Below are 13762 nucleotides of genomic sequence, written 5' to 3' on the forward strand. Positions count from 1 at the left end.
ATAAACCCAGAAGCACAATGTTTCTAGTTCTATGCTAGTCACAAAAGGAACTGAGACTGGAGACATGTTCCATTAAGGAGAGTTGGAAATGGATATATAATATTCTAAGAAAAGAAGGTTTTTATGCCTGAGTTACCTGCAGTGAGAAAAGTGGAGCTTCTAAATAGGCCAGGTATGTGATGCTCACTCAACTCCGAATTTCATTTTGCCAGCATTAAACCTTTCTCAACAGTTTTCTTCCAATAGCAGATACTGAGCTGAATGAGATGCAGGGAGGGGTGAGAGGATTTGCATGTATGAGCTCACCCAGTCCCAGTATAAACAGGTGAGGTAGGTAGGTAGGTCTTACCCAGTTCCAGTTTCCAAACAGATCAAGACCATGGCAGTCCTCAGTTCCACACTGCTGCCACTGGGGCTGTTTCTGTGTCTTGTAATGCTGTTTATTTCTACCAGTTCTGCAAATTTCAGTGACAGCTGCATGCTCTTCAGTAAGATCGTCCCCACCACTGCTCCAGGCATCAAGGCTATTCCAGATGTCTATCACAGCGACACAACTTACACAAGTGAGTAGAAACCATTCTCTCTGTTGTCTTTTTTCTCTAAGGGGAGTTAACCATCATCTTAGACTATAGCTCTCCATCTCTGCTCTCAATTACACATAATGTGTTTTTTACCCAGATGGGAAGTGGGGACAGAAAGAATGAGAATATGTGAGAGAGTGGGTTGGGTGGGACTATTTCTGCGTGTTCCCTGTGCCAACCTGAGTCACAGGAGTCATTAAGTTCCAACGCCCAGGTTAACTGAGCCCCAGTAAGAGCACATCTGCGGCAGGTTCTCTGACTTAAATAAAATGGGCATTTTTATTATTTTAAGGAGTCATAATTGTTTCACATTTTGTAGTCTTTTCATATCCATCAGATAAAAGAGTCCCACGGTGCATGACTATATTGCACAACTCCAGGAAGCACTGTTCACATGTAGTCCACGAGTGAAAAATTTAGTGAGCAAGACAGGGAAACTATTACTATCCCACTTTCTACAGGAGGAGTCTGAAGCCAAGAGAAATTAAATGACTTGCTAAGGTCTCACTGTTAGTAAGTGGCAGAACTAGCTCTTGAGTCTTGCTATTTTCATTCCTAATTCAATGCTTTTCTCAGAGGTGCCCAGTAATATTTTATAAGTATACCTTTGAATCAGCCAAACCTACAAGTCAAGGCAAGAGTTTTCTAATTACTTTCATAACAACATGTAATATGGTGGTTTACATGTATTAATGCGCTTAGCCTCATAACAACCTATTAGGTAGAGACCACTGTCATTCCTGTTTTGTAGATGAGAAAACAGAGGTAGAGATTCTAGTGACTTGATCAGGTCACAGAACTACTTAAATGGTGGAGCTGGGTGAGATATGAACCCAAGCATTTTACCTTCAGAGACTGCCTTTAGCCAGTACACTATATACCCCTCAATTATAGTAATGAGAGCAGAAACGTCCTACTATGTGCTGGGTTCTGTTCTAAGGGTCAATACTATTATTGTCCCATTTTACAGATGAGAACTGAGGCACAGGCAAGTTAAAGTTTTACCCAAGGTCACTAGTAAGTAACACAGCTAATATTTAAACCTAAATAACAGCCCAGCTTTGTTCAGTCAGGCTGTCCAACTTCATTCAGAGCCTGTCTTCTTATTTACTCTGTTATCCTGCCCCTTAGAACTCTAACCAAATTCTGCAGAGACCACCAAAGCGATACCCACACTCATGATGTACAGGTTCCAGGCTTCAGCAGGAGGATGACTCCAGCAGGAGCCTGCCTTCACACACCCATGGCAGCTTGTACTTTTTTCTGGGGGGTTTTCATGGAGATTGTCACTAAGTTCCTCAGTTGTGATAGGGCTCACTCTGTCCTACTTGCTTAGGCCGTGGATCTTGTCCAACAGGGCAGGGAGGATAATCTTATAATTTAAGATGAAGACCTGGAGGGAGTACGTGTGACCTTATATTTGGGGAAGGGTCTTGGGGAGGGGCAGAGGCACTACCGCAAAAGAGATTACAGACCTCTGACTTAAGATAACATATTATGAGGCGAAGGACTTTGCTGCTGAAATGGAGACCTATCTTGTGAAGACGGGGAAGGGGGGCGCAGATGTGGGGCGGGGATTAGGAGGTTTCTGAACGTAGGAAGACAGGAGAAAGAAGAGTCAAAAGATGGTCCATAAGACCCCTTACAAGGGAAAGACCCCTTGAAAGGGGAGATGCTGGGTGAGAGGGATTCCGAGGCAGTAGGCAGAGCAGAGGAAAGGAGAAGGACGAAAGGAATGCCTACGAAAACCCTCCCCAAATGGCATGATTTCACCTCAGAACAAAAATATGTTAGAGTCCTGGGATCTACTGACTCACTATAGGAATGATTTAAGTTGAGAGTCACAATCCTGTGCCCACGGAGGTGTGACATGCCAGGTTCCACGCCCAGGATTACAAAACGGTCTCCAGGATGTCTTTGTAGATTACCTTGCAGGACGGGGTGGGGACTCGGAGCTTTTAGGGGGATGAGTAAATGCCCACACAGGCCAACTGCTTCTCCTTATTCTGATTTTGAAATGTTTTTAATTTCAGGGTTTATAAATTATACATGGCTTACCAATGCCGACCCTGGTAAGTCATGTATAAATGGCTTGGCAGGCCCCAACACACAATTGCAGCTCAGGCAATACCTTAGAACAGGTTCCCTGAGTCTATCTTCACATCACTGACAGAAACCCATAACGCAGTGCCATTTATGTTAAGACTGCTGGGTAAGCATCTGCCTCCACTTTTACTTCTCTGGGCAATAGGGATGTAACTTGCCTGCCTTTTTCTCTGAACCTTCAGCTTTAAGGGCACTATACAACATTGGATGCACAACTTTGTAAATCAATCAGTTGGTAGTTATCTAATAGTACCCTCCAGGTGCCCAGCACTGGGTTGGCCAGATACTGACACATATGAAACCACAGTATATAGTACAAGCCAGAATGTAATGAAGCACTCAAGTTTACAGTAAAAAACATATGTTTCAGGAGTGAGAGGGAAAGAGGCCTGAACTGGCCTGGAGGTGGGACACAAGCAGGATCTTTGGAGAGTAAGCGAGGATGGGATGTGTGATGAGAACGAAGTGAGGGTTCACACAGGCAGGCAACCAGAGGTGAGCAAAGGCCAGGGCAGGTGGGAGCCAGGTGTGCCTGCAGAAGCAGAGGAAGACTGGCTGCCCCTCGAGTGGTGGCACACGCAGCACCAGGAGCTAGCTTCTGAGGGTCATAAAAGCCATGTGCTGGCTACCGTAGCTGACAGAACAAAAGCAGAACTACAAAAGTGGAAGTGTCTAGATGCTCTAGAGAGAAGAGCACGAGTGCCTCCTGATGGAAGTGCTGTATGTGGAAGTCTGATCTGGCCGCAGCCCAAAAGGAGAACATGGAGACAGAAATCCAAATAATACTGATGCCTAGGAGAGAAGAAAAGAGGACATAAGCCAGGGTGAGAGAGGGAGTGCAGAAGAAAGGACAGAGGCAAGAGCATGCCACGGAGAGCTGACAGACCTGATCACTATCTGGATGATACCATCACTTGTCACTTCTAGGACAAATGTCAGGTTCTCATTGAGCAAGTCCGGGCCCATGGGATCCGGCTCAGCCCACCTTCATTGGCAAAGACAAATAGAACAGAGAAGTGTTTCATGCTAAAAATAATAACAACAACTGCAATTTATCTAGCACCCACCATGTGGGTGTTTGCATTCTTCTCTTTACTCCTCCCAAGAACCTTTCAAGATTAGGTATCATGATCTCCATATAATAAGGGATAACGTCATTAGCCCCAGACCTAGAACCAGGCCTGCCACAAAGTGGGTATTCAATAAATATTTGTAGAGTGAATGATGAAAAATAAGGAAACTGAAGCTCAGAGCTAAAATGACTTGGTCCCAAATGTTAGAGCTGGAATTCAAACCAGGACTGTCAGATCCTATTGTGCTCCATGATCAGTTTTCTTTGCTTTGTGAAGAAGTCTCTGAAGGAATCGTGGGTGGCTGAGAGGGCCCCGGAGAACACCTTAGCATTGAGGAATTCATTCAGAAAGGATCTTCTAAGAGAGGAAATGGACAAACTAAAATATTAGAACTAGAACTCACCACAGTTAATATCTTGTCTTTCCTCCCAGACTTTTCTCAATTTCTTTTACAAAAATGGGACCATACTATATATACATGCTATTTGTGACTTTTTTTTTCACACTTTATTTTGGTTTCATGACCCTCATCCCTTGTCTTACTGCATAGATGGCTGATTGTTTCCTTATCATTTCTCACAGTATATGTTCCTGTGAATAACAATGTCGACTCTGTAGTCATGCGCGCAATGGACATGAACAACAAGTCATTGGGCTTGTGGCACGACGCAGACCGGGATTGCAACAGCAGCAGCCTGTATCGCGCAAACTCACACAGCAACCTCCTCATGGCCTACTGGGAATCTCCTCATTCCATGAACATAACTGCAGTCAACATCCAGTAAGAACCTATCTATATATGATTTGCTTTGGGCTTTTACAATTTCATATTGCGTTTATGCAATTTCACACTGATCTTGGAGGACTCAAAATACAATCTAAATATCATGTGGAGAATTAAGTACCTATACTCCTTTTCTGACTCACCAGTCTTTGTCCTACCTTTTATCTATAGGAGTACACACACACACCAGCTATGCTTGACATAAACAGAAAGAACTAGTGTTAAAGAAAACCAGAGCTGGCAGTAAGTAAAGCAAAATAAATGAATTAATGATTACATACATAAAGTAAAAAACAGATTTTATTCAGGACTATTGCAATGGGAGAAAAGAGACCTCAGCATAGGACCAGGCTCAGTTCTGAATACAACATGGGCAAGTGGAGATGTATAGCCAAGGAGCAGGGTGAGGGTTAGTGGATGGAAAGTTACCTACAGGAAACATCCAGGTCTGTAAGGGGGATTCTGGCTGAACTGGCCTAACAGGATTGTTTCTGAAGGCAGGCCAGGTTGATCAGCCATCACCTGGGGGATGAGAGAAGATGAGGAGCCCAATCAGACATTCAGGGTGATCAGATATCGAGGGTGACAGGTTCTTGCTAAACTGACTTAGCAGGGTTCTTGCTAAAACTGGATTTTACAACTATACACATGGGCATAGGAGAAATTTTGGGAGCCTGACTAAAGTTTGGTTAAGCAAAGGATTCTTGTCGCTGGGCATCCTGTTTGCTTCAAATTCTCTATATTCAAACTGGAGAATCATTTTTTAAAACATAGATTCATTCCAGAAACGGCTTGCTAACAGGAAGTGTGATGATTGTATAATAAACCTGGCTTTCTAGTGTCACACCAAATGGACACACTTTCATTTCAACTGGGGGCTCACATTACACTTTAACAAACAAACTTCCTCCCAGCTAGGGGCTTGTTGTCAAGCTTACTTTAGAAACCAAATGTTGAAAGGTCCTTACACTTTTGGACTGCCATTTTGTGCTGAAAGGACAGATCTGACCATCAGGCCATGTTCACTGTGAACACAACCAAGTCTCTGTGGACAATAGTGGTGATGATGCTGTCAAGCCGTTCCCCCCTCCCATGCCCTGCACTTGCTTGAACCTAGCTGGCTCCCACAGAGTGACTTGAAAGAGTAGAATCCAAAGGGAGCTGCTACAATCCAGCCTCACGACTATAGCAGTCTCTTAGAGGTCAGCCAAGACTAAATAGGGCAATGACTTTCCTTTCATCTCGCTCCCTTAAAGCCTCCATACTCCATGGAACAACAGATAAAAAAACCAGGCAGCGACAATCTGCAATAGACATGTTGCAGGGAACCCAGACAAAGAGACAGGACACCAAGGCATGGGAAGCAACTTTTATTAATGCCGGCACTGGCTCAGCAGATTCACATCCAGAGGCTGAGCCCTGGCCCGGGTGGGACTTGGGGCTATATACCCTGAGGTTTCCAGGTTGGCAGCTAAGATTTATTATTCAGACATGTGGCTATTGTGCCAGTTCCTGACTGGTCCACGGGTGAGGTAGGAATTTGGAAATATTACACGGGGAAGTCTTGATGACCATACAGTTCAGGAATGTCTTTGTCCGAAGCCAGCGCAAAATCTTTGGTGACCACATGGTCTGGGAAGGCCTTTGTCTAGGGCCCACTGCCACAGACACACACATTCCCACTGACAGGGTGGTTTCCTGCCCATCGCACACCCTGCTATGATGCAGTGGCTTCTCTGCTTGTTTACAGTGTACACAGCTGGGTTTGGTCAACAAGGCTGACAAGGATTGGGGAGCAGCACAGATGATGGGGGATACAGAATGCAGGGAATTCCACTATGTTGGGTAGGACACAAAAGGGATGTGAAGAGGTCCCCAGCCACAGACTTCACAGTGAGGGTTGGTGAGGCAAGGCTTATACAGAAATAATTACTGAGGTTAAACATCACTTCCCTAAACAAGCATTCCCTAAACTCCCAGATAAGTTCCGGCTCCCGGTTATTCACTCTCACAACTTCCACTGCTTCGTCAGAGCACATATCACCACTGTGGTCAATTACTTCTTTAGTTGATTATTCATTTAAAATCTGTCTCTCTGAAGGGACTGTAAGTGCCACAAGGGTGAAAACCATGCCTGTCTGGTTCACCACTGTTCCCTCAGCACCAAGCACAGTGATTGGCATGTAGTACTCTCATTAATTAATTGTTGAGTGCATGAACAAGAGACTAATATAATAATGGACCTACTAATAGAATAAAAACAGACCAAGCTCTACAGATCATTTCATGAATATTAAGCACCTCCTATGTATCAGTCACTGTTGATAACAGAACCTGCTCTCAAGGAGCTGGTCCTCTACGAGGGTGTGAGGCTCATAGCAAAACAATGAAGTAGAGGGGCATGTCTCCGAGGGAGATCTGTCTGAGTTAATGATAACAGGGTGAACAACTTCATAGAGTTACTTTTAAATCTATGGGCAGATGTGGCCCAGATGGATATTACAGGCAGAAAGACTGGCTTGAACAAAGACCATAGGTGTATCATCAGCCTGCAGGGAGTTCAGGGTAGTGAAGTTGTTTGGGGGGGGGGGGGGTTTGGATATTATCTTCCCTGGAGCAAGACCATGGAGGATCTTATTTAAAACAGTACAGAGCAGACCAGTACTTGACGATCTGCTAATTGTGCTGTAGAGAAAGGAAGCACAAAAGGAATTAAGAGGTTGGGATCCTCTGGGAAGGCAGAATCGGGAGCTGAACTTGTGAGTTCCACAGCTGAGGTCCGCACCATTATCTAATTTCATTGATTTACCCTCCACAGAGCCTTCACTATCAGTTTCGACAGAATGGCTACATTTTCTTCTCTAACACTGAAAAAACAAGGTAAGTTCCTCTGCATCCCATTTACATATCTGGCAGTGAACTCAATTAGCCTGGAAAATACTTTGTGGGTGCCCTAGAAAAAGTCTTCTAATCATGCATTACCAAAATACCAGTTGAGCCTTCTAGCATCTTGAGACCTACATAAGATTAGCTCAACCCCTTCTCCTGTGCCTTGTAGACTACAAAAACCATCCCTAAGATTTCTGCCAGTTCCCAAGGGCATCATAGTCTCTCAGCCACCCGTGGCTCCAGTATCCTGCTTCCTCGGCTGTTTTTATTCAATACCACATAGACAACAAGATGAAAGTCAGCTCCTTCCTCCATTTCCACAAAGACTTCCCACTCACACAAAGCCTTCCTGGGCATAGCAGACTTTACAGGAAGCAGGGGGCAGATTTGCACAAAGAAGGGTAGAAAGCATCGAAATACCAAATATTTCATTAGTTCTCAGAGTGGCCTTTAGCCACGACCACCACCATCATGAATTTGCACTGGTCTTTCACAGGCTGTAGTCCTCACCGTCACACCATCCTGAGGCTCCCTGCCCTCCTTTTCCCATCCCCTTCCTTCTCTCACCTCCTATGAGGCAGCTAAAAAAAAATTCAAGAAACTGAGGTTCAGGAAAGATAGGTAACTTGCCTAAGGCCACACAGAAAGTAAATGGCAAAACTAGGACTCAAATTCCACACCTCATACATTTTCCACTTTTCTTAGACTTACATCAAAACTATAAAGACAGTCTTTTTTTTTTAATGCCGTTTTTGGGTTTTTTTAAAGATTTTATTGGGGAATTGGGGGAGGGGAACAGCCAAGTTGTTGTCCTTCAATCTTAGTTGTGGAGGGTGCAGCTAGCTCAGCTCCAAGTCCAGTCACGCTGCTCAGCTCAAAGTGCTGTGTTCACTAAGTTGCAGGTGGGGCGTAGCCACCAACCCATGTGGGAATTGAACTGGGGACCCTGTTGCTCAGAGCTCACACTCTTGAGCAAGCTCTTAACCAACTGAGCCACTCAGCCAGCCTAAAGTTTTTAAATACAAGGTTCAACCAAGAACAAGAAACGTTAGTATTTCTCAGTGTCCGGATAACAGGTCTTCCTCAGGAGCCCCAAAACACTGAAATACATCTACCACACTGCCCACTTTCCTGCCAGTCGTGCACTGCAAATGTAATCAAAAGGAATATCTATTTTCAACCATAAATTTTAAAGTGATTATGCCTAATGAAACTATTATATGAAAGCCTTAACTATTTCCTTGGTGGTTTCCCCTCTGAAAAGATTGGATGCTATCTTCCTTCTCAGGGACATTTTCAAGATGAACACTGGTATAAATACTTAGAAGGAAGGGGGAAAAAAGTTTGTTTCTAGTCAGGACTCCTTAGCTCCATGCTAATAAAACCCAGTTGAAAACAGAAAAAGAAAGTGGTTGTGTCTGACTTTCTGACTCAGTGAGATGCTAGAGAAACATTTGCCCTGGGGAAATGCTAAATGAGATAAGACAATGCCACAGAACCTAAAGGCACCCTCAGGAAGGCAGAAAAATGCATGGTCTAAGCAAATCACTGGACCTGTCCCTTCCTCCTTCCTTAGAGTCCCCTCTGAGGTCCACTCAGACCCTTGGAGGTATCACTGCCAAGCTCCAGTTTTTCCATGATCAAGCATCCCACCCACCCCCTACTCCCCAGGGTTACAGGCCTGACTTTCTCTGCTTCTCAGCCAGGCAACCTCAGAGAACACATGCATGGTCAGAGCCCTACATGGGAAAATGACCAGTCCTCAGAAACCACAGAAAGAGATTCAGGGGATTGGACAACTCCTCTTTCCACTTATTTTAAAGCAGGAGAAGCCATCTTCAGATCTGGATGGTATCGATTTCTTACAAGCTTTATATGCAGCCTTTGTAATTAGCAAGAAAAAAAATACAATTGTGCCATTCTGCATCATATTTGCACTGATGGATCTAATACAATATTAAGGACCCTTGAGGGCCAACAACCCACCCAACAACAAATTCAGTAGTTACATAAATTAAGTATAAATTTCTTCCCCCCTAGGACTGTGTAGACCTTAAGGGTTAAGTGTGTTTCTTACTTATTTTTTTGTTCCTTGACATTCTCTACCCCATAGTTTCCCTCCTCCTCTACACACACCTGGCCCTTCAGACATGCTTATTGAATTTTGCTCATGAACTCTGGCTCCAGTGTTCCATTGGTTAGCCTTGTTTCTCTAGTGCCTATCCACCACCCAACAGAGGTTCTAATGCCATTTATTTTTCAGCAATAACCACAAAGCCACCCGTCATGATCTCCACAACCAGGCCACCCACAACCCATGCCCTACCCACAGCCCGAATCCGAAACGCATCCTCGACCCTAACCACAACCAGCAGCGTGGCCAACGGGATCTTCCTCAGCCCCATCGCAGATACCCTTCAGATCCTGCTCGTCTTTCTCACCAGCAAACTCCTCTTCTAGAAGGAAGCTAGAGGAACAATTGTTCCTGCCTCCACTGCATCCTCCTACGTTCTATTCCAAGCCAGTGCTCCAATGTGTGTGAATGAAGGTTTTATGTTCCCAAACGTACAACTCCACTGACACTGCTTTGGATCTAAAAGGAGACTTAGGTTGGGGGTAGCCAGTCCACTCAACCGGTCAACTTGGGGGCACACAGATATTCAAGTGGATCTTTCAGGACACAAATTAGGCTTTTTGTAATTACTTAGAACTGTTCTGGGTGTAGCCTGGAATTCTGGCTCTAGGGTTAACATGTTGATAGCCAGTTCTATAGCCAATCTAAACTTTTGTTCATTGCCAAGCGATTCCTCTGTGTCTGAGTCTCTGTGGGAAGAATCTTTCCTCACTTTCAAAACGATCTCAGATTTCTGATCAAACCCACTCAGGTTACACAGAGCTTCTATGACTCATGTAACTCAATAGGGAAAGGAGAAAGGAGAAAAGCCTTCATGCTAATGGCAACACCAGTAGCATTTGAAGCAAGAAATTAGGAACATACCATGTCTGAGCAGTCAGATAGGGAAAGATTATGGCATAAAGGCATTATTTTCTATGTTATATCAAATAAACTATATTTCAAACAAGGATAATGAATGTGTCAAATTCAAATGTCTTTAATGAGTGACTAACTTAAAATATAGAGAATGTAATCTAATTTTGTTCATTTATGTGAGCATTCAAAAATTAGTAAGAGTGGTGAGTGTGTGTGTGTTTTAAGGCCAGCTCTAAGGGTAAAATTTTCTCAATTTTAATTTTCCTCAAGTGCAAACTGATCATTTTCCCCCTAATGGTAATTTCCTTTAAGAAAAAATGCGCAAAATATTTAAAATACTCTTAATACAATGTAAAATCAAAAGAAAGTATGGTATTTCCTGTAATAACCAACAAAGTTTTCTTTTAATAATTATGCTGAATTCCAGGATGCCGACATCCAGTGACTGCATTCTCAGGGACAGTCTCTGTCAGTTTCTTCTTTTTCCCTGTATTCGGGCATACTTTCCTATTTTGTAGGTCTTTTATTTATTTATTTATTTTAAAACTGGACATTTTAAATATTGTAATGTGGCAATTTTAGAAATCAGATTCTCCCTTCTCCCTATGATATGCTGTTGCTGCTTGTTGAAGGGTGCAGTCATCCATTTTTTTAGTGACTTTTCTCAACTATTCTTACATTCTTGTGTGGTCACTGAAGTGTCTTTCTTGTTATCGCAGCAGTCAGCCAGTGACCTGATTTTCTTTTTTTTTTTATTTTTTTTAGCTGAGCCATCCTGCCACCATTTGGCAGCTCAGCGGCTGCTCAGCTCGGGCGGGACTCGAACCGCTGTTGCTCAGAGCTCGCACTCTTGAGTGAGCTCTTTACCAACTGAGCCACTCGGCCGGCCCTCTGATTTTCTTAAATGTCAAAGTTTAGCAGCCTCTTTCTTCATTAAGCATTCTCCTAATAGACATGAGGCTCTTAAAAATTAGATTCTAGCGTTCTGAAAAGTTGACTCTGACAGTTTTTGCCAGCTTACTAGTTGTTCAGCGGAGGGACCAATTCCTGGAGCTTCTTGGTCCACCGTTTTCTGGGACGTCACTTGGTGGCCACTGTTAGTAACTGCCAGGCACTGTGCTAAGCACTTTACATGTATTGTCTCTTTTAATCATCATAACAACCCTTTGCGATATACCACTTTACAGATGAGGACACTCATGAGGAGAGAAATAATTTGTCCAAAATCACTCAGTGAATAAGTAGTGAAGCTGGGTTTTAAAGTGTGGTCTATGCCACTTCATAGCCTGCACTCTTAACCAGGACATGCTAAGGGCTCCCTGGGCAGCTCCTGCATCACCTGAGATCCCCCAAGACAAGCGGCTCCTTGGGTCATGTGACAAGGACAGAGGTATAGGTGTCCCTTGCAGACACAGCAAGCAGGCTGCAGGCCCCACTTCTCTGCTGCCATCTTCAAGAGAAGCTGCAGTGAGTCCTTACCTGACAAGCTAGAAATAAGTTTCATATTTAGCTTTAATGGTCCAACCTGGCCCCCATCTCATGTTCAATGTGGAAGGTGTGACAAATATTGGAGCCTCAGCAAAGATACTCTCTGAAGCTGGAAAGCTTTTAGACTCATAGAAATCTGGGTAGCTGAGTTCAGACAAGTAATATGGAGGAGGCTGACCAAGGCTGCTGGATTAGGAGGCAGGAAACCTGTTAAATTCCAGTACTGCTGCAAAGGGTGATCTTAAATAAGTGGCTTTGCCTACTTCCACCTCAGTTTTTTTCATCTGTTAGGTAAAGGGCTGGCATGGGTATCTCAGTCCTCTTCCAGGTCTCAATTTTGATTTTTCTGTCATAGCCAGACCTAGTTCTAAGGGTCTGGTCAGAGATGTTAAGTAGGTGTTAATGCCGTATCTGACTGACTGACAGAGGCTGCTGGGAGCACTGTTCCAAACGGTTCTGAAGCAAAATCCAGGCTCAGAAATGTGTCGCACTAAACAAGTGCTATCTTCCTTGGGCTCAGGAGGCAGGATTGAAGAAGCACAGTAATTAAAGTCTCCGGGTATTTGCCATCCTTGGTCACTCCTTAGGTGAGTCCAGTAAATGGCAAGCAGGGTGGGTAGCAGAGTAAGAGCAAGGGGCTACAGAAATACACACAGGTACACTCTCAGGAGTGGCTAATCCAGATTCTCATATTTGTAATCAACCTCCTGATCCTAATAGGAAAGCGATACACCAAAAGGAAAACAAATGCACACAGGCTATAACCTCATGCACAGTAAAAAGAGATGAACAGGGCCAGCCAAGTGGCGCATTGCTTAAGAGTTGGCTTGGAACGCCAGCTCTGAGCAGAAGGACCCTGGTTCGGATCCCACATGGGCCAGTGACGCTGTGCCCTCTACAGCTAAGATGGTGAACAACAGCTTGACCTGGAGCTGGGCTGCCATGAGTCGCCGGCGATGCTGTAGGCTACAGTGGGGCTGCAGTGGGCTGCCGTGAACTACCATGAGTGGCTGGCAGCCAGTGTGAGTGGCCGGCAGCCAGCATGAGCTGCCAAGAGCCACCGTAAGCGGCCATCCAATGGGTGGCGAGCGACTGCCTCACCCAGGAAGAGCGCAATGATACCAACAGGGGCCAGTGAAGTGACATCCTCCACAACTAGACTGAAGAACAAAAGGACAGCAATTTGTCTGTTCCCCTCCCCCAATTCCCTAATAAAAATCTTAGGGAAAAAAAAACAGATCAAACAGATGTGGGGCTGTTTATCACTCCCACACTCACTTGCCCAACCATGTTTTTTTTTAATTTTGGTGTTTTTTTTTTTTAACAACCTTGTTCTTCTTGTTTTGTGTTTTCTTGTTTACATCTTCATATTTTGTGAATGCGGTGCATTCTTATTCTGTGTTAGAAGCAGCAACTGCCTACCCATCATAATTCAATCTGAGAAAGTAGGAAAGAAAATTGATGTCTTGAAAATCCCATTACCTCAAAGATCTTCACACACCGGAAAAAGTCTCAAACCTGGTCAGTGATCCACCATAACAACAACCATTCAGAGCAGGAAAAAAGTTCAGAACAGGCAGAAAATTTAGACGGTATCTTATTGTCTGTCAACACCCACATTCCTTTGTAAAGTAAATGTTGAAAATATTAACTAAGTAAAGTTTTATTATCTCATAACAGAGATAGCCTGGTAATTATTATTTTTTTTTTAAGATTTTTTTTTTTAATTGGGGAATTGGGGGATGGGAACAGTGCTGGGGAACTGGGGGAAGGGGAACAGACAAGTTGCTATCCTTTTTGTTCTTCAGTCTAGTTGTGGAGGACGTTGCTTCACTGGCCCAAGTTGGCA

At 44.0% G+C, this 13762-nt stretch overlaps 1 protein-coding gene across 2 annotated transcripts; it reads left to right on the forward strand.

Annotated features, from left to right (window-relative positions):
• The first annotated feature begins 367 nt into the window (after nt 1-367).
• Nucleotides 368-10512, forward strand: PLET1 (placenta expressed transcript 1). Of its 2 annotated transcripts, none has more exons than XM_019665235.1 (4): nt 368-563; nt 4343-4541; nt 7363-7424; nt 9697-10512. In XM_019665235.1, the coding sequence occupies exons 1-4, from the start codon at nt 380-382 to the stop codon at nt 9891-9893; spliced, it is 642 nt and encodes a 213-aa protein (XP_019520780.1). In that variant the 5' UTR covers nt 368-379; the 3' UTR covers nt 9894-10512. The 2 variants fall into 2 exon arrangements, with proteins under 2 accessions (XP_019520780.1, XP_019520781.1); XM_019665236.1 differs by having other exon boundaries at nt 9737-10512.
• Nucleotides 10513-13762: the final 3250 nt, after the last annotated feature.

Source organism: Hipposideros armiger, unplaced genomic scaffold (genome assembly GCF_001890085.2).
Source record: "Hipposideros armiger isolate ML-2016 unplaced genomic scaffold, ASM189008v1 scaffold_437, whole genome shotgun sequence".
NCBI lineage: Eukaryota > Metazoa > Chordata > Mammalia > Chiroptera > Hipposideridae > Hipposideros > Hipposideros armiger.

What these genes read in the sequence shown, in the direction of transcription:
- PLET1 (XM_019665235.1), top strand. Translation starts at nt 380, where the DNA reads ATGGCAGTCCTCAGTTCCACACTGCTGCCACTGGGGCTGTTTCTGTGT. An exon ending in CAGCGACACAACTTACACAA is followed by an intron (nt 564 to 4,342) that starts GTGAGTAGAAAC and finishes CATTTCTCACAG; the next exon opens with TATATGTTCCTGTGAATAAC. An exon ending in ATAACTGCAGTCAACATCCA is followed by an intron (nt 4,542 to 7,362) that starts GTAAGAACCTAT and finishes TACCCTCCACAG; the next exon opens with AGCCTTCACTATCAGTTTCG.